Source organism: Lacerta agilis, chromosome 11 (genome assembly GCF_009819535.1).
Source record: "Lacerta agilis isolate rLacAgi1 chromosome 11, rLacAgi1.pri, whole genome shotgun sequence".
NCBI lineage: Eukaryota > Metazoa > Chordata > Lepidosauria > Squamata > Lacertidae > Lacerta > Lacerta agilis.
This window is the reverse complement of record NC_046322.1, coordinates 50,027,457-50,052,005: the sequence shown is the minus strand read 5'-3', so window position 1 is coordinate 50,052,005 and position 24,549 is coordinate 50,027,457. Positions and strand designations below refer to the sequence as shown.

At 43.2% G+C, this 24,549-nt stretch overlaps 1 protein-coding gene across 1 annotated transcript; it reads right to left on the bottom strand.

Moving 5' to 3' along the window:
- Positions 1–445: 445 nt before the first annotated feature.
- NFIL3 (nuclear factor, interleukin 3 regulated) lies at positions 446–22,614 on the bottom strand. Its single transcript, XM_033164002.1, has 2 exons — positions 22,465–22,614; positions 446–2,337 (listed from the first exon to the last, which is right to left on the bottom strand). The coding sequence occupies exon 2, from the start codon at positions 2,136–2,138 to the stop codon at positions 750–752; it is 1,389 nt and encodes a 462-aa protein (XP_033019893.1). The 5' UTR covers positions 2,139–2,337; positions 22,465–22,614; the 3' UTR covers positions 446–749.
- Between the last annotated feature and the right edge of the window lie 1,935 nt (positions 22,615–24,549).

Sequence of the window (24,549 nt, the reverse complement as noted above, 5' to 3'; positions counted from 1 at the left end):
CTCAGATGTCAAGGAAATAAACAACTATCTGACTTTTAGAAGACATCTGAAGGCAGCCCTGTTTAGGGAAGTTTTTAATGTTTGGTGTTTTATCGTGTTTTTAATATTCTGTTGGAAGCTGCCCAGAGTGGCTGGGGAAACCCAGCCAGATGGGTGGGGTATAAATAAACTGTTGTTGTTGTTGTCCATTCCCTGTAGGAAAACGAAGTATTATTCTACCATTTCCTCATATCTGTGTGTCAAAAATGGCATTTAATTTTCAAAGACTTTCAAAAGCAGCTTCCCAAGCAGCATAGGAGAGGCTTTGCCAGGGGCAGGGTGGAAAAGAAACACCCGTTTCTTATAACTAATACATACACCAAGACACCTATAACTAAGATGAGATGGTTCTCAAGACTGTGGTGGGTATTTACATGTTAATGGAAATGGACCGACAACATACCAGTTCTGTGCTTGTCACCAATTGTTTATTGGAACTGGCAACTTTCACACTTTATAGTAACAGAATGACAGAAAAATAATGTTCACTATATACAGCCTTTGCACAGGCTACTTAACTATACACAAGGCATAGTGATCATGACAATCTAGTCTTTATAGTCATCTGTGCACGAAAAGACACCATCAGACATCATGTGAACATTACAGTGAAATGACATCACAAGTCCAGTGAAAATTCAGCATAATACAAAACATATCAATCTACTGCAAATGACATCCTTTAAAACAATAAGCATTTATTCAGTAGTTTAGCCAGAGTCTGAAGCAGAGATGTGTTGTGTAGTTATAAGTCTTTTAAGTGAAGCAACCTCTGCGGACAGATTTGCTATGCCCTGCTTCAAATACAAGTTCTCTGTCTCGGACACTTTGTAGGAATTGTCTTTCATGTCAGCCACTCCAGCTTTACAACCACTCTGATTTTTTTCAGTTAATTCCTTTTGATGGTGCCAGTGCTCTGGTTTCAGAGACCAGTCTTGAATATTAGTCACTTGGACAGAGAAAGGAGTGTGAGAAGTATGTACCAAATTTTGCACATTGTGCTTTTCGAGTTCAAAATGCCTTTTAGATGACATATCAATTGGTGACGTTAGTTTCTGGGTAGCATCATAGTCATTATCCAATGATTCCACTTTGATCTGCATGGCCTTAGCTTTAATTCTAAGCTTATGAGGCAGTGCAGAAGAGCTCACCTCTGGGACTTTAACTGTGGCATGATTGCTTTTAAGTTCAACGGGAGAGTGGATTGGGCCTTTAGGTACCTGCTGCTCATCTTCTCCATCTGATGACTTTCCGACAACACCATCATCAGCCTCTGAAGTTCTTGGAGAATTACTAGAGGATCTGTTAACTTGCAGCAGTGGAGGGGAATGTGAGTAGCCACTAAAGTTGCTCCCCATGAAATTTGGATACATGGATGTTGTATAGGAGCCTCTTTCATCTCGCGAATCCCTTGCATAGTTTTCCAGTTCCATTGGCTCCTGCTTTATGAGCTGGAACTTATTTTCAGGATTTTTGCAATTATTTTGTACCGGGCTCGCTTGAGCATGATCTACTGATGACACTTCAGACACATCGGATAAAGAGCTTTGTGGCGAGTGCTTAATGACAGATATACAACTGCTGCCCACCATTGGTGGTTCATGCTCATCAATGAAAGAGTTAATACTTGATTTGGCATTCTGATACTCCTGAAAATAAACAGCTGCTGAATTGCTGAGCTTCTGAACCTCTTGGGCATATGCTGAAGAGCTAATTAAACCAAACTTTAGCTTCAGTGAAAGTAACTCAGCTTTTAAAGTGGCATTTTCTTCTCCCAGTGCAATTAGTTTGTTCTCCAATACAAGGTCGTTTAGCCGCCGCTTTTCACGAGACCTTTTGGCAGCTTCATTATTTTTCCGCCGTTTTTCCCAATACATGGCATCTTTCTTTTCATCAGGAATGAATTCCCGCTTTCTCCGGCATGCTGAAGACTTGTTTTTCGCAATGCCTCCTTCACTGAGTAGCATTTCATCGCCAGTAGCTAGGTCATCAGATACATCTCCTAATGTAGAATTAAGTGCCATAATTTTGTCCACATTGCTACTTGTATCAGCGGGTGCCTGTTCCGTTTTAATGGACTGCATTTTTCTCAGCTGCATCAGAAGCAATTTTTAGTAGGTGTGCAAATAGTAACAGGATAAATTAATCTTCTAGGACTTCTTGAACCATAACAACTGGATAAATACAGTAATTTTAAATCCATAAGCTTTCTCCCATTTGTTCCATCATCTCAAGCATCATGTCGTCTTGGTAAAAATTGCTTCTGGGTAGGTTCAGTCTACAATCTTTGGAAAACACCTGTGGCACACAAAAGAATAATAATAATGATTAGTTTCTTGATTTTACAGTCATCTTTAAAATGTATGCGTGAATATTATTCAAAGTATCTTTTAGTTATTCACTCAGGAAAGAAAGCTCAAGTCAAATCACGGAATGGCTTTACCATATTGGGCATATCTTAATAAACAGATAAACAGGTATATAGTACTTGCATACCTTAAAAGAATTAAGATAATGTTAATGGGAAATTATATAAGCTCTAACCACATTCACTTGTAGTGACTGATTACTATTAATTAATTAATTATACATTTAATATCTTGCCTTTCTTCCTCCTTCCTTGGAGGTTTTTAAGCAGAGGTTGGATGGCCATCTGTCGTGGATGCTTTAGCTGGGATTCCTGCATTGCAGGGGGCTGGACTAGATGACCCTTGGGTCCCTTCCAACTCCTAAGATTCTCTGATTCCACCTTGGTATACTTTCCCAGGCTATCTCCCACCCAGGCATTGATCAGACCTAGACCAACTTAGCTTCAGCAAGTAGATTTTTACTGCTGTGGAAAACACCTCATGCCATACCACAAACTGGAATGTGTGGCTATGACTCACTTGAATTTAATCTGGATTGTTTACTCTGTCCCATTTTTCCATCCAAAAGAATAGCGACATACGGATTACTGATATATAGGTCAGTATAGCCTAACTATAATTCCATTGCCTACCTTTCATATCACCTTTGGGCCAGGGGAGTGGTGGGATGGGACTGATGTTCACTCAGAAGCAGCTATAATTAACTCATAGAAGTCAGCTCTTTGTGCAAACTATGGGCCTAACAACATGTAACATCAATGACATGGTTAGCTATCATATTGTTGGTTGCTTAAAACATTAAAAACTCACAAGGTGTGGAGCAGCAATTGTTATCTGCAGCACCACAGTGTGAGGGGAGGAAGGAATAGCTAAGACCACAGTAGCACCTCCAACCATTGAGCATATAATAGGCGAGATGTAAGGAAGACAACGTACTGATAATCACCATGAATTCCAGAAAATCCTTTCTGTTTTGCAGATTTTAGTTAGTCATTTTCCCTACTATGCTCCCCCACTGTAATTTGTATGATTCTGAAATTAGTTCACTTTTCACTGGAAAACTTTAAATGGATTGCTGGTGACTGATTCTGCCCCGTATGGGTCTGTAACATCAATGCACATCAAAGTTCCTAACAAGTGAGCAAGTGTGCATAGCTGGGCAAGCAGGAGTCAGTTTGCTTGTCATCATTTCCATGAATACAATCATCATGGTCCCCTGCCAAGAGTCAGAAAGGAGGCTTTGCTTTCTGTAAGTTTCAGCTGTTAATTATGCAGTCTCTGCATAACAAAGGGTATGATCTTCTCCTGTGCGGGTGTTGTACCGGAGTGTGGGAGGCATGGGCGTAGCCAAGGGGGGCTGGGGGGCAGGTGCCCCCCAAAAAACCAATCAAAATAAATGCAAATCTGAGGTTCTGCCTTCCCTAACAAAAGCCTGCCCCCCAACAAAATTTGTGGCTATGCCCCATGGTGGAAGGTACAACAGAGTTCAGATTTCTCCACCCTCACCCTAAGTATACACAGCCATGTGCTGGGTGGTAAGAGCTGTGGGCATATTTTTTGCAGATTCATTCTATGCTAGGGCTGGAGAAAACTGCTGTCTAATCTCTGGAGAGGCACTGCCAGTCAGAGTAGAGTGTATTCAGCTATATGCATTAATGCTCTGACTTGGTAGAAAGGCAGTTTCCAATGTTTCTAGAAGACCTTTGTGTGCTTCCAATACCCCTGTCAAGCCAGTTTCCTTCATTCAGTCATCTCCACATTACTTGGCAAAGTCCTTTTAATATATAATGCTATCCCATTTCTGTATAGAGTAGCATTCTACTCTGATGTTTTCCAGTGAACAATGAACTAATATTGGGTTTGATCCCACGGTCTCTCTCCTAGAGCGTAAGATGAGCTCTTTTTATTTGCAGAGTGAATCAAGCTCTAGCAGAGGCTCTCTGCTGGAAGGAGGAGAGAGAGAGAGTTGATTCCCTACCTGGAGTCCCAAGCAAAAGCTCCCAGGGTGATCTAGAGAATCCCACAATCCTCCAGGGCAGTTTTACAGGGGGTCTGCATTGGGATGGATCACCAGAAATACCTCCCTGCTCCCTTTCTCCAGCATGAGTGGAACTCCAGTGATCACACTCGTTACATAGGTATTAAATACAAAGGATGGAGGTAGAGAAGGAAAAAGGCTAAAAACTACACAAGTAAGACTTGTGGCCTAGGCATTTTACACAAGTTCAGGGAATCTAAAATATTAAATAAGTCAGTATGCTAGATGGAGTACTATTTTCTGTTCCTTTTTATTCGTCCAAATTTATGTTCTGCTCTCCTAAGTAAATGCTATTTTTGTTAGTTCTTTCTTTTGTGGTCAGTTTACAAGAGCTGCTTTGAAACTTTGGTTGCTTTGAAAGATTGTACTGGTGACAGAGGAAAGTTAAATATCAGCTTGGAAAGCCATGTACATTTTTTAGAAGTATGCAGAGAACTATATCAAGTTTGATGCCCGCATGAAACCTAATTTACCAGGTCTCATTCACAAGCTAAAAGTCTGCTTCATATTAATTTATCAAATTAATTCATATCAGAATGGCTGGTGTTAGTCACGCAGAGCGGGCTCTAGTGCACCTTTTTTACCAGGTGGTGGTGGTAAACCATTGATTTTATTTTATTTTTAAGCCTGCTTCCTTGATCTGAAAACACTGCTGTAGCAATTTACAGCTACAGTAACTTAAGAGATCTTTCTAAAGATAGACATTATAAATTATTTACATCGTACTTTTATAGCTAAGACATGCAACATCAGCAAAAAAAATTCCTAGGAAGACGTCTCCCAATTTGTCCACCAACATCGTTTTAAAAAGGGAAAGCATTAAATCTTGTTGGTATTGCAAGGATGCTATAATGGCAAAGCAACTGCTAAGTCAGAGCAAATTTTTCAAAATGAATTGTCAAAGTCTGAAGTGGCTTGAAGTCCTTATTTAATGCATCCCTATATAAACTATGTAATAATTATTGTCATTTTCAAATTAAATTCTGAGTTAGGTTCTGCAATATATCAAAGACCACTCATGAGCTTGTGGCCAACCTCAGATTTGAAGCCTGGGCTCTCAAATCCATATCCAAAACACTATTTAAGGGGGCCAGCCTTCTCTGGTATTGTAACCACATAATACAGTACTTCTATATTTGGTAACTTTAAAAGCTCCCATTTCAATGTTTCTGTTCTCAATTTCACCAGATGGAGCAACACATGAGTGCATTCGAGGCATAAATAATCTCATCTGCAATTCATACCAAAGGGAAAGGGATGCAATGTATTAACTCAGGTTGGCTCACTCAATAAATGACAAGACTGTTAAGTAACTAGTGAAATAATATTCGTCTAACAACATCGTCTGACACTGTGTCCAAATAACAAAAGTTATTCTAACACAGGTTTTTCCATACCTAAAAAACTACTCAAAATGGGAATAAATATCTAAGGAAAACACGTCTAAGAATGCAACAGAATGTGAAGCAGGCCAAAGTAGTCTCCCCTCTGCCGCAGGGTGCTTTCGCCATTGGAGCACTACAGCTCTGCACTAAACCACTGGGCCTCTTAGGCATGCTGATCGGAAGGCCGCCGGTTCGAATCCCCGGGACGGAGTGAGCTCCCGTTGCTCTGTCCCAGCTCCTGCCAACCTAGCAGTTCAAAAGCACATGTGCAAGTAGATAAATAGGTACCACTGTGGTGGAAGGTAAATGGCATTTCCGTGCACTCTGGCTTATCACGGTGTCCCATTGTGCCAGAAGCAGTTTAGTCCTGCTGGCCACATGACCCAGAAAGCTGTCTGTGGACAAACACTGGCTGCCTCAGCCTGAAAGCGAGATGAGCGCTGCAACCCCATAGTCGCCTTTGACTGGACTTAACTGTCCAGGGGTCCTTTACCTTTTTACCTTTACAGCTGTACCAAATGCATTGACACGCCAATACCTTTAACTGAAGGACCCTTCATAGTACGTATTACAGGATCCAACAGCTTGGTGCTACCGTAGGACTCTGGTATGCAACTGTTTGCAATAAACTGGAGCAACTCTGCTCCCAGAGGCATGGGCAATGGCAGACTCTTGGGTTCCTTAAAGTGAAATGTGGAAGGCCTTCTGTTTAGATGGATGGGCTTACTATGACAGTGGCACCCTGTGGAGAAAGCACTCTAACGGGGGCACGAGTACTTTAATATTTTACATAAAGGCTACTTCATACCATTGGCCACTTGCAGCAAATGCAAAATAGCAACCAACACCATTAATTGAAGATATTATCTGAAACCGGTGAGGTTATTAGACTGAAGCAATGTGTGGAATATCTAATAATTATAAGGGGAACTCAAGCATTATCAATATGGTGATACATAAACCTATAGTCCACACTGTTTTGTAGATTTAGGCTGTACACTGCATTCTTTATTTTAAAGAGAGGGGTTTTCTTTTGTTCCCCTGGACCTTCACCCAAAAATAATTGAAAGAAAGGTGAGGTGTGATTTCCTTCCTCAATGAGAAAAGTATTCTTGAGGTTAAAATGGTTTAAATTTCTGATAACAAAACTAATATTTACACTAGCCACAGAGCTTAAGTGGTTTTGTTTCTCACACAAAGCCTTTTAAAAGGGTCCCTATTCTGTATGACATGCTAATGGTAAATCCACCAAACACAGGCAAAGCTACAATAGCCTTATCAATATCTCCATTCAACAGTTTGTTAAGCCAGCATTTATCCAAATGGAAAAGACAAAGCCTTATTAGTCACTCTGTGTGTGTGTGAGTCAGAATTTCATCTGACAATAGGATCAAAATGCATTTAATAAAAAACCAGCTAATTTTACTTTGGCTATTTCTTATAATTTCTTTGGAAAGCATTAGTATGTACGGTCATGACTCCTACTACTGTATTTCAAATTCAGCCGTTTCCCCCTATGATTAATCTTGCAACTATTTCATCACTCCCTCCCTCAAAAAAAAAAAAAAAAAGTCTAAAACCAACATTGAATGCTGCCTTACATTAGTCACTCTTGAAATTTCAGGTGCTTTTATAAACACTTTGAAAGTTGTTTGTAGCATTTTGTGTGCCAATGAAACAATCAATACACAGCCCTGTCTGCTTCATTATACAATTGTAACCACAGATTTATACTACTAATGCCTTTTTTTAAAAAATATGGCAACGGCCTTATTGTGACTGGATAACCATTTGAATAGGGGCCTGGTTCGATCTCAGGAGGGGGATGCCAAAGAGCTGCAAGAGGATTGGCCTTTGGGAACCAAGCTATGCTGTCTTTTGCAACAATATAGCTGCAGCTTATCAACATCCCAGCTTTGAATATGTCGAAATCTCTCTTGTCCTCCCTGCTTCCACCACAAGAACAATTAGACTGTAATCCTATACCCACTTAGCTTAAAATAAGCCTCATTGAACCCAGTGGGGTTTACCTCTGAGTGTAGGGTTGCTATTATGTATTATTTTCACTTGAATCGGTTGTGGGAAGGATCAGATTATTATTATTATATAATACTTGGACTAAAAGAAAATAGAAGTGACTTCCCAAGACCAACACTGATAAATACCCAAGTACTGTAGTAAGAAAGTTTCTAATGGATTCTATTGGCAGAGCTGACCTTGCAGTCTTTACTAATTCCTGCACAACACACAAAATTTTCACTTCTAAGGGGCAAAACACACATATCTGGTTCTAAGCATGTGGACAGTTTCAATTAACATCAAAGGAGCTATCAGAGTTGTTTTAGTTGGCTATTCTTCAGTTCCAAGCTCCACACTTTATAGGACTGAAGTCACAACATTTTAGAGACCCTTTATATTACAGTTGGTAGAGCATGGGGACTCTTAATATCAGGGTCATGGGTTCGAACGCCACATTGGGCATAAAGATTCCTGTATGGCAGGAGGTTGGACTAGGTGAACCTTGTGGTCCCTTCCAACTCTTCGATTCTATTCTATCCCTTTAAACTGAGCTGATGACTTAGCTGCACTACTATTGGGAAACATTTTAAATTGTTCTTTAGCCTTCTAACACCAGGTGTTTACATTTTCTCAAGAATAAGTGCCTTGTTAAATGCTGTTTATATTTCAAGTCAGAGTTACAACCATTATCATGACAGTACCTCAGGACCCATTTTAAATCAACAAAATTAAATTTCCATTGTTCCTGTGTTCAAGACAATTACAGTCGTACCTTGGAAGTCAAACAGCTTAGTTCCTGAATGTTTTGGCTCCGAAACATCGCAAAGCCGGAAGTCACTGTTCTGGTTTGCAAACTATTATTGGAACCCGAACGTCCAGCGGGGCTTCCACAGCTTCCAATTGGCTGCAGGAGTTTCCTGCAGCCAATCAGAAGCCGTGCCTTGGTTTTCGAACGTTTTGTAAGTCGAAAGGACTTCCAGAATGGATTCCATTCGACTTCCAAGGTACGATTGTATTATCTCAGCTGGTTGAACTGCATGTTTTATCACCTATTTTGACTATTCACACTGAACACAAATTCAGGTTTGCAGAACATCTCAGCCTCAGTTGCCCATTTGTAAAATAGAACTAAAGTTGCCATCAGAGGGCTATTAGGAAGATGGACTCAATAAGACGGCTTAATAAGCAGAGTGCTTTTTCATTCTTACTGAGTCCATCATTCTAATAACCCTATGATGAGCTATTCTAAAAAAAAAGGCTATGCAAGTGATACATTATTATTAATATGATTTCTACACTTCAGAAAAAGGAGAATCACTGCCATTCCTATTTTTTCAGATAAACGGGGCGAAAAAGCTGAGTACACTGCTTTGGAAGAGAGATTGAAAGCTCAGCAAAGAAATGTGAATTATCATGCCTAATATGGAGGTGGGGACAAAAGCTGGGACAGAGATACAACCAGCTATTAACAAGATAAACTCTATGTAACCGAAAGACTACTTGCTAGGGAAGCTTAGTGCAACAGGTTTGTAACTTTAAGCCAGGGGTCAGCAAACTTTTTCAGCAGGGGGCCGGTCCACTCCCCCTCAGACCTTGTGGGGGGCCGGACTATATTTTGGAAAAAAAAAAGAATTCCTATGCCCCACAAATAACCCAGAGATGCATTTTAAATAAAAGGACACATTCTACTCATGTAAAAACATGCTGATTCGCGGGCCGGATTTAGAAGGCGATTGGGCCGCATCCGGCCCCCGGGCCTTAGTTTGGGGAACCCAGCTTTAAGCAGTTTTAATTACAGAATTTAGAATTTAAGTGGCCACATTGGAAGAGCAATGTTTTACGTTACAACGCAGAGTTTCATTTTGTTATTGGAAGGCATACAAATGCAGCCATCATTTTATGATTGAAGGCTAACCCAAACTTCCATTTGCCCATGCATTCTAGGCAGATTGATGTTTGTGGAAATTCAGCAGTATAACAGTGGGTTTTCCCAGAGAAAGAAGCAGGAGAAAAGAAAAACCACTGGGAGCCATCCCTAGTAAACATGGGACAAATGGAAGTTTAGATGAGCCCCGAGTTCCTGATTTTATAAGGTCCTTTGCTGCTGAGGTTACACCTCTCACATGTCAAAAGGTGTCAGAAGTGTTCAGAGGTTATTGGGTCAGCATATAATTAAATTGTAGGTCAGTAACACACATATGCAAGAGATTTCTTCTCCATACAAGCTGTGAAAATAAAATAAAGAGGAAAACCTTAAAAGAAAATGTCATCTACTTAATATAAGTGTTAGAAAATCCCATTCACAAAGGAATTATCAGGCATATAAATGTAAATCCAAAAATGAGCCACATGCAGCAGTGCTGCAATATTTCTGATTCTCCCAGAAGAAAGACTGGAAAGTGATGTAATTGTCACCATGCATGAGTAGTACAGTTACTGTTTGTTCTGATAATTACAAATTAATTAATAACAAATATACTTTCCAGAGATAAATCACACAAATTATGACCATGTTCAGATCAGGATTGTCTTAAAAGGCAGTTTTCACATCACTTGCATTATATAGTTTCATAGAATGCAATGGAAGAACTGTTTGGAATTTTTTCACTCGTATAAAGTAGTTTGGGCTCTTTCAGGTAATAAAAGTTCTTCTTTGTTGTTTTTCTCCTCAAGAGCAGGTGAACGGATAATGGAATTTTAAAGCTGATCCTCAAATAAAGTTTCTGTTCTATTTAAAACAAATGGCTCACTTCTGGCTTAGCTTTGTATATTTCCATCTGCTCAAAAGGCTATCCTTAGCACAATGCCTCAGCTACTGATCTCATAGTTCCAGTTGATTTCTATGGTGTTTGTGTGGAAGCAGCACCTGGTCTTCTCAAATGACCACATTGAGGTCACTGATGCCACTATTTAATACAAATTTAATAAATTATAAAGGAATTATAATACTTGCAAATCTAAGGACCTGTCTTTTTGCTTTAACCTATTTACATCCCTTCTAAATAGCACTAGTGTGTACCATATGTTTAATTTAAGTAGGCCAAGAAGCTCTATTGACTTCAACAAGTCATACAAAATTACATCAAGAATTTCAGCTCCCAGAATTTCATTTGGGTATCTTAAAAAGCAAATATATGCTAGGCAATTCCACAGCTTTCTGGTTAATCCATTGGGCTAATCCTTAGAAAGTTAAAAATACAAATGGTGGATAATATTGATTCATTGTTGACTGCAGGTGAAATCTACCCGATATGGAGTTAAGACAGGAGCAATCAGACTTATTGATCACAAATTGTACTGTCCAAACGCCAGTTCTATAGCCTGTTGTGTGATGGGACCAGTTGATTGTCATGTTACTAAAAATCTCTCATAACACCCCTCTTTACAAATTCACAGACTGAAATTATGCTAATAGTGAAAAATGCATATTCAAGAAAGATATTTTTATAAACTATAACAATAACAACTATAATAGCTACTGTGAACTTTCAAAATGAAATATACTGTACTTTGAAAAGTCAGTTATCTCAAAGTATAATCATTTGCAACAACATAAAAGCTGCCTGTTAAATTCAAAAATTATTTGTCAGCATTTTTTTTTACACTCATTTCCATCAGTGGATATAACTGTCACCGTATTTCATAATATAATCCACTCCCAAGAGTCAGGGGTTGTCAAAAGGACCATTTCCCAGAGCAAAGGTCTCTTACATAATATGCTAAACATGAATTCAGTGCAAAGAACTGAATTTGGGCAAAGAACAATAAAAGTACAGTTTAGATTGGGCAGTCCAGTTCTCATGCCAAGTGGGCCACAAGAGAACTTTGAAACGGAACCCATGGGCTGCACAATGCCTTGTGCAGGGGGTCGGGGAGCGAAATAGGGTCCTAGAGCCCTCCTACCTCCTTCCCAAAGCTGGGGAAACACTAGCTAGGCTTTGGGAAGGAGACAGGAGGACCCTGTCTGAGCCCTCATGCCTCTTTCCCATAGTCCAACACCTTGCTTACCCAGCTTTGGGAAGGCAGAATAAGGGCTGCAGAGAAGGGGGGTGCCAAAGGCTGCTAAAAATGGCCTCAATGGCTGCATGTTGGACTGCCCTGATTATTTATTTATTTTTCTCTCATTCATTCATTCATTCATTCGTTGAACTTATATACTGCTCTATACCTGGAGGTCTCAGAGCAGTTCACGGAAAAGAGCACAATATATAAAATAAAAATAAAAGCAACAATCCAATACCCCCCACCAAAAAAACACATTTTAAAAGGCCATATGATGTCAATCAGGTCAACCAAAGACCTGGTTAAAAAGGAAAGCTTTTGCCTGGCACCTAAAGGTGTGTACTGAAGGTGCCAGGCGAACTTCCTTGGGGAGAACACTTCACAGACAGGGAGCCACTGCAGAGAAGGCCCTGTTCTCGTGTTGCCATCCCCCGACCTCCCAAGGAAGAGGCACACGGAGGAGGACCTCAGAAGACTCTTATTGCAAATTTTCTAAATAAAAATAAAATTAATTTCTACTGCTTCTTACTTAGAAGCATAGAATTGTAGAGTTGGAAGGGACCCTAAGGATCTTCCAGTCCAACCCCATTCTAAAGCAGGAATATGCAGCTGTCCTATATGGGTATCAAACCTGCAACCTTGGTGTTATCCGCACCGTAGCTTTTGGCTATCGGTGTTGATTAAAGTTATCTTGCTTTCGGCTACGAGTGTTGATTAAAGTATTTCACTTGATAAATTTGTGACCTTTAAACTAAAAAGTATTAATGGTTTGAAATCATTTGAAGCTTCACCTAAAAGCTGTGCACTCATAGCGAGGTCATCGAGAAGAATCTGTAAGCTCATGAGTCAGATCCGTTGCTTAATGTTTTTTATTTATTTATGCAACAGCCCTCAACAAAACATTTCATTGTTCAGGTTATTGCATCACTGTGATGTTATAATAAGCGTAGATTAGGAAAAAAATAATTGCAACAAGGCAGCCATCTGGGGAAAAAGAACGTCATTACATAAATGAAGTTTGCACAACCTTTAGCAAAGCGAGCCCAGTTTAAAATAAGTGAAAGATAAAAGCTCAGCAGTGATTGATGTCCTGCAGAGATTATGCATGCATGGCTAGCACTGTTTTCCTTCGCAGGAGAAGATAAACTGCAAGAATCCTGAGTAAGCTCACATTGCTTATGGGAGGCTGTGAGATTTTCAACAGCTCTCCAACCATTGCCTTAAAACACACACACACACCCAAGATCTTAAAACATAAGACTAATTCTAGAAAACTGGACAGTATAAAGACTAGTTAGCGATCCCTGAAATAATAGGTGGAAATTAAAAATAGGAAGAAACCTGTTAATACATCGGTGTATTGTAATGCATGCCGGCACACTGTGGATATTATTATCGTTAATCTAGACCCTGTTTTCCTTCACTTTCCCTGACATATTCCATGTATTTTGGGGTTGGGGGGCATACAAGAATGCATAAAATTGCACACGGTGGGAAAGTAACATCGGCCCGAAGCTCCAGGGTGGTTCTGAAGCCAAGGAACCTGCCTACGTCACCTTGGGCAACTTTGGACCCAAGTTACTTTGAATTTAGAGGCAAGCTGAATGTCTCTGCAGCGTAGCCTTGTGCTTTGTCCACAGCAAATGCACAGCCTTAGTAACTGGTAGCATAAAGGATCAGTATCATTCCTGAGAGCCAGCACAGGCCAATTGATTTCAGGCCCATCTGATTCATGCTCCGAGGGTGGCTTTGGGCAAATCATTATTTCTCAGCCTCAATTTCAGACACAATCAAAATTTGATGTTTGTGGCAATAAAATGAGGTGGAACCTTACATAACGTGAACTCTGCATGATCTGAATAAATTTCCTCGCAATACTATTTAAATCTTGGAGCCAAAGTCTATAAACCCTATTCAGGATTACATACACACAGTCAAAGTGCTGGCCAGGTTTTTTTTAGTACATATGGAAAGGGCACCAATTAAAGTTCTGGTTAATACTGATCAATAATCAATGTGTGTGCTGCTAGGCTCTGAATAAAGATTTCCAGGGATGCCTAAAGCATCTCATATGCCTGAATAAAGTTCCTTAGTTAATCTGTAGCTAATCTCTGAGGCTTCTGTATAAAAAGACAAGGGTGTATTTAACAAACAATCCTGAAGCTTGTTTGTGATCCATTTTGTCCTGAATAAATAATTACAGGAGGAAAATTAAAGTTAAAATGTAACTGAAATTGTTTCAATAACATTGACACAATTCCAGCTACAGTGACTGAGAATATTCAGCAAATCCTCAAAACGTATGTGGTGCACAACACATATTATTTAATCAAGTACATAAATTATGACATGGCTTGAGGAAAATTCAATAGTCAAGTAAATGGGTAGTTATCAGAATATATAGCATCGGAGCTAGTACTAAGCAAATTTAATCTGCTTTATGACTTTATCTGCGATTTCCTTGAATTGTTTTTTTATTTGCTGCTCACCAGCCTTAAGTCTAATATAAGCAAGTGTGGTATACAAGTGCATTAAATAAATAAATTAGCAAGGGCACAAGTTCTTTTAATTCATTTAATTTGCTTTTTGTAAGGCACTTAGGAGTTTCATTTGGCGGTAGGGAGGGACTAACAAAAACCCACTGAGTATTTGAATGTTCTCAGCATATGTATCACTCAAAAAAAAAAAATCAGTCTACTCTGATTTCATTATTTCCAGCAACTGATGGAAACAATTAGAACCTGCAACTTGAAAACAATTGAAAACTAAGAATTTTTGACTTAAGTAAATTTTTATTTGTCCTTCTGATGCGTTCGTACACTATGGCATGCTGCCAATTTTTGGGTGTATGAACAATACAATTCTATACATGTTCACTCAGAAATAAATGCTATTGAGTTCAGTGGGGTTTACTGCCTTGCAGGTCATCTTCGGGAGAAGAAAAGGCTAAGGAGTAAAAACCCACACAAATCTGGAGTGGAGTTCCTAAGACAGTTGGAGAGTGTCTTGTACACCTCCTTCCAGCAACTCCTGCAGCCAAGCTGATGCCAAATATGTTGCTCTGTTTTCCTTTGGACCACATCGGCGAGACCAAGAAGGCCCAGGACCTCCATACACACTGCCCAGACTTGCATGGAAGGCAGTAGTTACAAGTTATCACTCTCTGCAGCCACAGCATGCGCTGTGATTATCCATAGGTCTGACCTCACCTTCCACCCCGGAGGCACATTCCAGTGTCTCTCAAGATAGATGCATGCCAACAACAGCTAGGTGAAATGACTACAGGATTGCAGCTAGCTTATTCCACTGACCTAGCACTCTGGAGCAATTTAATCAATTACAGTATATGATGCACTAAGCAGTGTGTTATTGAATCTTACCACAACATTGCATGCGTAAATGTAAATATGTTGGGTGAGGACGTTTTAGAAGCCTATTGCCCATCATGGTTCTTCCAAGAGATGCACATGAGGCAACCCACATTTTTTCTTCAAAGAAATGCTTTGTCTACTAAGGAAGTTTGGTAATAAGGAAGTTCTTTCCAGTAGCACCTTAGAGACCAACTGAGTTTGTTCTTGGTATGAGCTTTCGTGTGCATGCACACTTCTTCAGATACCTTCAGGTATCTGAAGAAGTGTGCATGCACACGAAAGCTCATACCAAGAACAAACTCAGTTGGTCTCTAAGGTGCTACTGGAAAGAATTTTCTATTTTTTTTCGACTATGGCAGACCAGCACGGCTACCCACCTGTAACTGGTAATAAGGAAACACAGTTATATGGCTCTATGTTTATGTTCTTTGCATGCTCTGAACTCACCTGAGTACACATTTAAGAAAGTCTGGTCAAAGGGAATCTAGCCAGGCCTACAGTGAATTTGCCATTGGGTTATTTTGCTACCTTGTGATGAATTTCAAAGCGGGAAATGGGGAATTCTATCAATCTTTTGTTTTAATCTATGGTTCCAATAACTATAAACTAGCTGATTTTTAAAAAATATATATTCTCAAAAGTTACCTTTATCCAGCTGGGTTGTGACCATTAGGGAAAGGTATGAAATCATGGCAATGTAAGGGACTAAAATTTAAGACTCCTGAAGAGTGGATACCGTAATTCTGGGTGGTGAGGTACAGCATCTTCCTCTAAGCATGCAAATAGCCTTCGAGTACATCTTATTATGATTAATCCTTGCTACAGTGGGCACAAAAGCTGAGTTTGGGGGGGGGAGGACTTTGAGGCAGGAATGAGCAATGAACAAAAGCGTTAACAGTGGCAAGGAAGGAAGTGAGTGGCGTCACCAAGATCCTCTGTTATCTCACGGACCATTGAGGAAGCTTCTATAGGGATGAGATGGTGGTGTGTATCTATTATTCCATGGCAATGCAGAGCTGGGAGAAAAGTGCTGATGCACCTTCTTCAGACTAATGGTGACTCCAGCCAAACTGATTGTGGTACACAGGGTTATTATCCTTGGCCTGGAGACCACTGTCCAAGCATGCTGTTGCTTCAATCCTTTGTGCTTTTCTAAAAGCCTATTGATGGATTATTTGCAGCAAAAACCAGGTTTTCCACTCTTTGATTAGTATGCCTGTAACACGTGTTCCTCAACTTCTGAAATGTCCCACTGACAGATCACATCCAAGTTCTCTATGTGCAGAAATATGTGTACCCATTTTAAAAATAACATGAAAATGTCGCCATAGTCATGCAACCTAGTCATATTTTCTATCTCGTCGCTCTAAAAGGTTGGAAAAATTAGTCCTAAAGGTTTAGCCAAAAATATATGCTTTTAAATAGCAACACATTAACATTTGTTTCAATGTCATTATTTGGGTGCCTGACTCAGAACTACAGCCTTCAGATTGGCACCAATACAATGAAGTCAGCAGTGAAGCTGCCTACTCAGTTTCAGCAAGCTTTGGATCAGCCCAGAGACATAGTGGCAAAGCATTTGAAGTCAAGACTTCCTAAACTTCTTTGCAAGGTTATCAGCGCTGCCAGATTTCTGTGAAATGAGGGGGGCGGGTGTTAAACTGCCAGGAATTCTTACAACAAAAACAGGGAGCACCAGACGATAGAAGGGGGAAATAACACAAACATTTCTAATCCTTATAATGGGTGAGAATACAGACTTAAAATGATAGGTAAAGTACCATATATACTTGAGTATAAGCCTAGTTTTTCAGCACACTTTTTGTGCTTTAAAAGCTGCCCTCGGCTTATACTCAAGTCAACCATTCCTTAAGAAGTGTACAAGAACGGCGGTTCTTTACTCTCCCCAGGCAGCTTGTTCCATTCCTGAACTGCTCACATAAATGCCAACTTTAGACCCCAGAAGGCAGAAAGCCTATCAGTTAAGGAAGTATTAAAACCCCACAGGTGCTCACTTTCCCTGGCTCCTGCTTAAACAGGACAGGATCCCAGCCTTCTCTGTATAACACAAGGGAACATTGCGCTGTGAGTTAAACCACAGAGCCCTAGGGCTTGCCGATCAGAAGAATGGCGGTTCGAAACCCTGCGATGGGGTGAGCTCCACAGCAGCAAAGGAGGAAGAGGAAGGAGCAGCCCAAAGGGCTGCTTTGGGCTGCTTGTTCCTCCTCTACCACAGTGGCAAAGGTGAACCGGCTTATACTTGAGTCAATAAGCTTTCCCACATTTTTGTAGGGAAATTAGGTGCCTCGGCTTATATTTGGGTCGACTTATACTCGAGTATATACGGTAATATATATATATATATATATAAGTGCAATGCTGCTGGAGTTTTTATTAACAATATACACTTGTGTGGTAATAGCTACAAGGGTTAATAACACCTGTGACACAACACCTGAGGTTATCCGTCACGACTTGGCTGTGTAACATTTACCACTGGAATTATTCTCTGATCATAAGATGCTCCTCATACTAAGTCAAACCATCTATACTGGCTGGAAGCGTCTCTCCAGATTATCACACAAACGGCTCTCCACAGATGCCCTGCCACTGTGTTACAGCCCTTCATTTTTTCCTTCCACCAGTAGAATACAGTTGTTTTGAAATCATGGAAATGCTTTGACTTGGGCAACACATGTAACTGCTCCCATACTTAGTCCCCAGTCCCTTAGGGCCTAACCCCCAAGATTTGCCTGGTCCTCGGCACACTAAGTCTTTGTACACGCTAAACATTAAAGTTGAAGCACATTGCTTCTCTCAAAGGATTCTGGACACTGTAGTTCACCCCTCACCAGGTTACAATCCCTGGCAACTCTTAACAAACTACAGTGTAGGGCTTCTTACAACAAAAACAGGGAGCACCAGACGATAGAAGGGGGAAATAACACAAACATTTCTAATCCTTATAATGGGTGAGAATACAGACTTAAAATGATAGGTAAAGTACCATATATACTTGAGTATTGATGCATCGTCCAAAATCTGTTCGGAGTCCACATCAGCTTCGTGATATTTGGCATGGCGATATCTTGCAAATCGCAATTTGTGTGTATGTGCTATGTAAAAAACTGCAATGTGAGAAAAAGAGTGAAGCCGGTCATTGCTTCTCTCATTCCTGCCACTCCTGTTGCTCTCTACTACAAAGTAACAGTTGCAATACTATCCAGTAGACGCTCAGGTTGGGAACGTGATCCGTGCAAGAGGCACGTTCGAAACCCACAGCATTCACAACCCGCAGCACCGCATCTGCGCACGCGCGGGTTGCGATTCAGTGCTTCTGCGCATGCGCAAAGCGCGATTTAGCACTTCTGCACATGCGCCAAAACCCAGAAGTAACCTGTTTCAGTGCTTCTGGGTTCGGCATGGTGTGCAACCCAAAGACATGCAACCTGAAGCGGCCGTAACCCAAGGTATGACTGTATTAAAGACTCCTCTAAGTAGTAGCAGTTGCCCGGACATTACCCCATTCACCACTACATAGTTCCATCCTTATTTCAGACATCGTGATATATCGGTACATCCAACAAACAGCTTGTGATACATCACAATGTTGAAAACCAGACATTGCTCAGACCTACCGGTACTACAGTGTCCAACATGCTCTGAGAGAAAGAGAGTGTTTTAAAGGTGAAGTATGCAGACAACCTTTATGACCTGGGAGTAAGCTCTACTCAACACAAGTACGTATGCATAGGGCAGGAATTGCCTCTGAGTAAAAATGCACTAAAGTGTGCCGGCAAAGCTTGTTTTCCTGGCAGCAGTTAACAATAATTACTTTATAGCTACTGTAAAAAAACAAAACCCAGCAGCACTCTTGAATATGCAGGGAAATTACCAAACTAATAACACCATTGGCAACAGTACTTAAATCCTTTCCTTTCTGGAAATGCCACCTGCAGTATCCCCTCCTCCTCACTTTTTTTTTGGAGGGGGAAGGGTAAGAATCTGCAAATGGATATGAGCCTCATCGCACATTCCTGCTGTTTTAACAAGTAATTATTCCACCTCCTTACAGGAATTAATGCTGCCCCCATAACATGAACCTGGTTAAGTGCCTGAAATGTGGGAAATCTCTGAGGAAAGACTTGGGCCGAGGAAGCGGGGCTGGGTTTTTTGTGTTTTTACTTAGAAGCCACTGTACTATCGGGGAGCTAAAACAGGAATCCTTTATACACACGTTGGGGTGTTTGGGACTTTTCGTTTCCGCACAGTTTACATGAAAGGTAATGAGCGCGCGCAAACGCACATACGCTTTTGCGCAAGAGCAAAAATTATGGAGAGGAAACTCCTCGCCAGCCAATTGCGCCCAAGGAGGGGCGACATTCCAGGCTGCCCAAAGAGGCGCAAAAGCGGACGGGGTCGCCGTCAAACGCGAGCGCGCGCGCCCAACCTCCGCTCTGTTTCGGGAGGAAACGTTAGAGCTGCCAGCTCCGTTGCCAAGTCTGGAGGGGCGGAGAGAAAGCGGGGCCCGGGAGGGTGGAGAAGCGAGAGCGAGGAGCTCTTGGGCCCGCCCCCCGTCGTTGCAACAGCGAGTACACACACTACGTGACTGGAGCCGCATCCCTCCCTGGGGCCAGCTTGTTCTGCTCGCGCTCCCTGTCCGTGCAAAACGACCGCTCTCCTGCCTTATTTACTCCTCTCGCCGACTCCGCTCCAGCCCGCCTGTCTCCTCCTCTTGTGCGCCCTCTCTCCCCGCCTCACTCCCCGGAGCTCTGCCTCGCCTTCTCTCCACCCCCCCTTCGCAGAACAAAGGAATGCAAAGCGCGGCGGCAGCGCCATCCAGGCCCCTTCCAACGCGCGCTCCGGCCCCAGTCATAACAACCAACGCCTAAGGCGGCTCGAGAGCCCTCGGGCGGCGGCGGCAGGCGGGCAGGCAGCGCAAACTCCCTCGTTGCCCGAAGCTCTCGGCCTCGGGGAAGCGCCGGGCACTCCGGAGTCCAGGAGTTCTTCCCCTCCCGGCTCTGCACCTCTCAGCTGTCCCCTCAACGCACAAACGCACCCGAATTAGGCGCCGCTTACTTAGGGGGTCGCAGTGGGACCCTTTTTAATCTGGGCAAGAGCTCTGACTCGAATGCAGAAAGGCCTCGGTCTTTCTCTCGCTCTCATTAAAAGAGCCACTAGCAGAAAATCAACAATTGTCGAACCCGATTTACCTACCCCCACGCAAACCTTGGATTTCTGAACCTTTTTAGAGTGATTCAGCATCAGGATTTTTCTCTCCTCCTTCCCACCCCCCTTTCGGGAAAAGCAAGCCCCCCTCCCCCCCGCGCAGACGGGTTTAATAGTTGCAAAACGACAAGATTGCGAGAGTGGCATAGATTTCGATCGCACGCTGGGATTCTGGCCATCTGAAATGTGCTACTGACCTAAATCAGGCTGGGCATTGTTGTTGGGTGTGTGTTAACGTTACGCCGATCGTCACATATGTTGAAATAAAGACTCCGCACCCCGCGCGCACCCTCCCACTCCGCCTTTCGCCCCCCGCGCCAGCCTGACTTTGTCGTTCTTTGTTGAAAATTGCTGGGGCTACGACAAGATCAGAGGCACCTCTCACTTCTTCCCGAAATGCGTAACGAGCTTGTGTATATAAGCTTGTGTATGTATGTATGTATGTATGTATGTATATCTATCTCTCTCTATGGAGGAGGGTGAATCATGCGCGAAAGCCAACACCTACCAAGCCACTTGATGTGTGAGCGAAATGCCTTCCTAAAAATACCAGCCTTATCAAAACGTCTCCCAAGGCGTGGAGTTGAAAACGCCAGCAAATGTCCTTGAACGTCTATTTGCGCAGCTCTGGAGAAAAGACCAGAAATAGCCCACGGAGCCACAATTGCTCAAATGTGATAGGGCTAAATATAGACGTGCACAATTTTCGTTTTAAGGGACGTGGCACACATTCAACAAGCCCGAGCTGCCTTTCTCCAACTTACGCAGCAGCGATCTACTTTCCTACAGGGGGAAGATGCAAGAGGGATGACTTTGGAAATCGTGGTTTTATTTTAAGGCCCAGATTGCTCTAGTTTCTTTGTGGCGAGGTTGATCAAATCGCGTAATTAGCTGCCTAACCTGGCCGCCAGCGAATGCCGTGGTTACATAATGCAACATTTCCAGGAACGATCAGGAAACGCAGTGCCTGAAAACCAGCTGCCAAGAGGGAGCAAAAGGCGCGGGCCAATATAAACCGAATTCTCCCCCCCCCCCCAACCTCCCTCTCACATACACATAACATACATCAGAACAGCCCCGAATCAGGCGGATTGTTACGTGTCCTCCTTTCTCTTGCAGCTTAAAAGAACGCAGCGTAAGGAATAAACAAGGAATCTCACGCGCAGCACCAGTTCATCATGGGGCTTTTTTATTTTTATTTTAAAAAAGCAGATCTTCCCTAAGATATCCAGAAATAGATGATATGTGTAAATGGGGACCGTATTCCCTAACGCTGCACCAAAATTACCAAAGCACTGCACGCTCACCTCCTCTCTGAAGCGCTCGCCAATAACTCACCGTGGACCGATTATGCAATGCGCGGAGATGAAATAACAAGCCCCGCCAGCCCCTCGGGCGCTCCAGATGCTCCCCAGGGGGAAACGGGCGCGTTTCAAAGAACTCTTCTTCCAAGGCGCATGCCACTATGAACAAGGCATTTTCCTAATCCTTTGCTGCCCATCAACGATTGCTTCAGCCAACCCCCCCCCAATCCATGCCCTCGTTTATCATCCATCTCCCCACCCCCACCCCCACCCCCCAAAATCCCTGCTCATACAACGAGGGATGATGGTAAGATCTCTGAGCTTTAAGATCAAGTCTCCCGTGCCGCTTTCCTCCTGCTCCCCAATCCCGATTTCCCTCCACCCCGGAGGAGGCATCTTATTACGTAAGAGCAGCACCGAGCTCTGAGCCATCCGAGCCGGGGAAGCTGCTCCGATGGGGGCTGCAATCAAAGCGGCCGCCTTCACTCGGCGAGTCCCGGCGCTGACGTGCCAGAGGGCGAGAAAAGTTACTGCTAGGTAGACGGGCGCATAGAGAGAGGGTCGAATTTCTCCGACGAACCCGTGTCTAGAAAGGTAAACGCACACCAGGACAGAGCGAGTCTCGTCGGGAAAGGACCAAGGGAAGGTGGGCGGGGTGGGGGAGAAGAAGGACCCCCCCTTCAGACGAGCAATTTCAGCTTCCTGTACCTGGGCAAGCTGCTCGGGCCGAGAGGAGCCGAGCGCGCGCCTCGCTCGCCGGAGATCCCGTCGGCATCTGCTTCCCGTCGGAGCCGGTCGCTTTGGAAAGGGGCCGAGAGGCGAGCAGGTCCTCGACTACAACGAGGCAGCGAGAGCAGGGGCCAGGCAGGCAGCGAGAGAGAGAGAGACCCTCGCAGCAGCGGCAGGAGCAGCCCGAAGAGATCCTTCCCGTCGCGCGCCAGGAGGAGAGAGTGCGCTCGAGAGAGTGTGGAGAAGCCGGGCGCAGCTGAGGAACGCGCCGACGCCGCTGGAGAGAGATCTGTGTTAGTAGGTCAATACTGTACGCTCCTCACAACGCACACTCCTCATGCCAGCTTGGACGGTGAGTGGCGGCTGCCGGGCCCCAATCACAGCTCTCCGCTTACCCGGGAACGGCCAATGGATGCGCCCGGAGTGGGGGGGGGGGAAGGGACAAGGGCAGGGCCAGACTCGATGTGAACCCCCTTCCCCGCTCCGCCCTTTCTTTCCTCTCGCTCCTCGCTCCTCGGACGCTTCCCCGCCCTCTGTGTGTTTGTGTGTGCGTTACAGTGGATGTGCGCGCTGCTGGGTATTGCATAACTAGGCGAAACGGGGGGGTGGGGTGGGGAGGGGTGGGAGAGAGAGAGAGGAGGAGGAGGAGGGAGAAAGGAGAAAGCTGTTGGCATTTACGTAATGGCCCAATGGAGAGCCGGAGAGGCCGGAGTGAAGGTGGAGACTCGTCCTCCTGCTTGTCGATGGGCTCCCAGGCTGGCGCTGCAACGCGCTGGGCAGGGTTGTGGGTCGTATTGCAGGACGCCGGTGGGTCGGAGCCACCCACCCCCTAGTTAAAATAATAAAAGCACAGCAACCCCGGCGGTTGCTGTGCTCCTTGAACGTTCGCGCGAGGGAGTCGCTGAACTCGCTTGCCAACGCGCGCACGTACAAATATGTGATCGACAAGTATTTCCGTCTATTTCAGAAGATCGCCAAGTGTTTCAGCCGCGAGATTTTGGGAACGAAATTGCGAAAAGCGGCGGCGGAGGGAAGGGGAAGAGATGCCCATGTGGTGCGCGGGGGGGGGGGGGGGTGTGAATTATGCTTTGCGTTCCCAGAGCTCAAGGAGGAAATAGTAAATGGGCAGGAATAGATGTTGGCTTGCAAAACAAGGCAGTTCTCAGGGCTGGTAGGTAATACACACAGTTGCCCGCTAAAGGGGCATTTTCTGCAGAACTATTCAGTCCAGAGTCTAAAATTCCACCATAGTGTAAAATGGGTTGGTGTTGGATATATGGGCATGTAACAAAGTATATCTCTTTGATACTGGTTCTGCTTCCCATCGTGTGAAAGAAAAATGTTAGCTCCAGAAGCAATTAAGCAAAGCGAGAGCAAATGGAGCTTTTGTTTTATTTTCGCATCCTTCTGTTTAACATCTAAACTAAGTTGGAAAAAAGAACCCAAATGTCACTACCTAGAATATTGGAGCATGTGTCTGTAAGCACAAGAGAGAAATTATATTGCAAGTGAGAAATTATATTGTGCAAGACGCTTTAATGCGTGGTTTGTCATTATCACTTCATATTTGCCACCAACGCAGGGCAGATGGGTAATCTGCCAGTGAATTAGGTTTACCTTTGGTTACCAAAGAAGCCTACTGAAGATAGACTGCTTGGTGTGTTTCCTGCTGTTATGTCAGCTGGCATTTTATGCTACAGGCGAAAAAGCCTATAATGTATGCATGAGAGTAAACCTAGCGTCTTTATTCAGTGAACTACAAGGATAAAGGATTCTGCTAATTTAAGTTCCACTGACCTAATTTCTCGCAACTCAGCCATTACATTCGCAGAATGAAAACATTATCACATCACTGAACTAGGAAATCAATGCATATTGTTAATTTTGTGATAGGATCCTCTTTTTCCCCTTTAAAAAAAATGGGCAGATGAAACCCTAAAGGATGCTAGCTTCCAATTTGCTATGGTTGTACAGTGAATCATTCACTAAAATGTAAAAAGACGATCTACAAAATAGGATGGTGTCATCTGGGCCTGCATTTCTGTTAACCTTCCATTTTGAAAA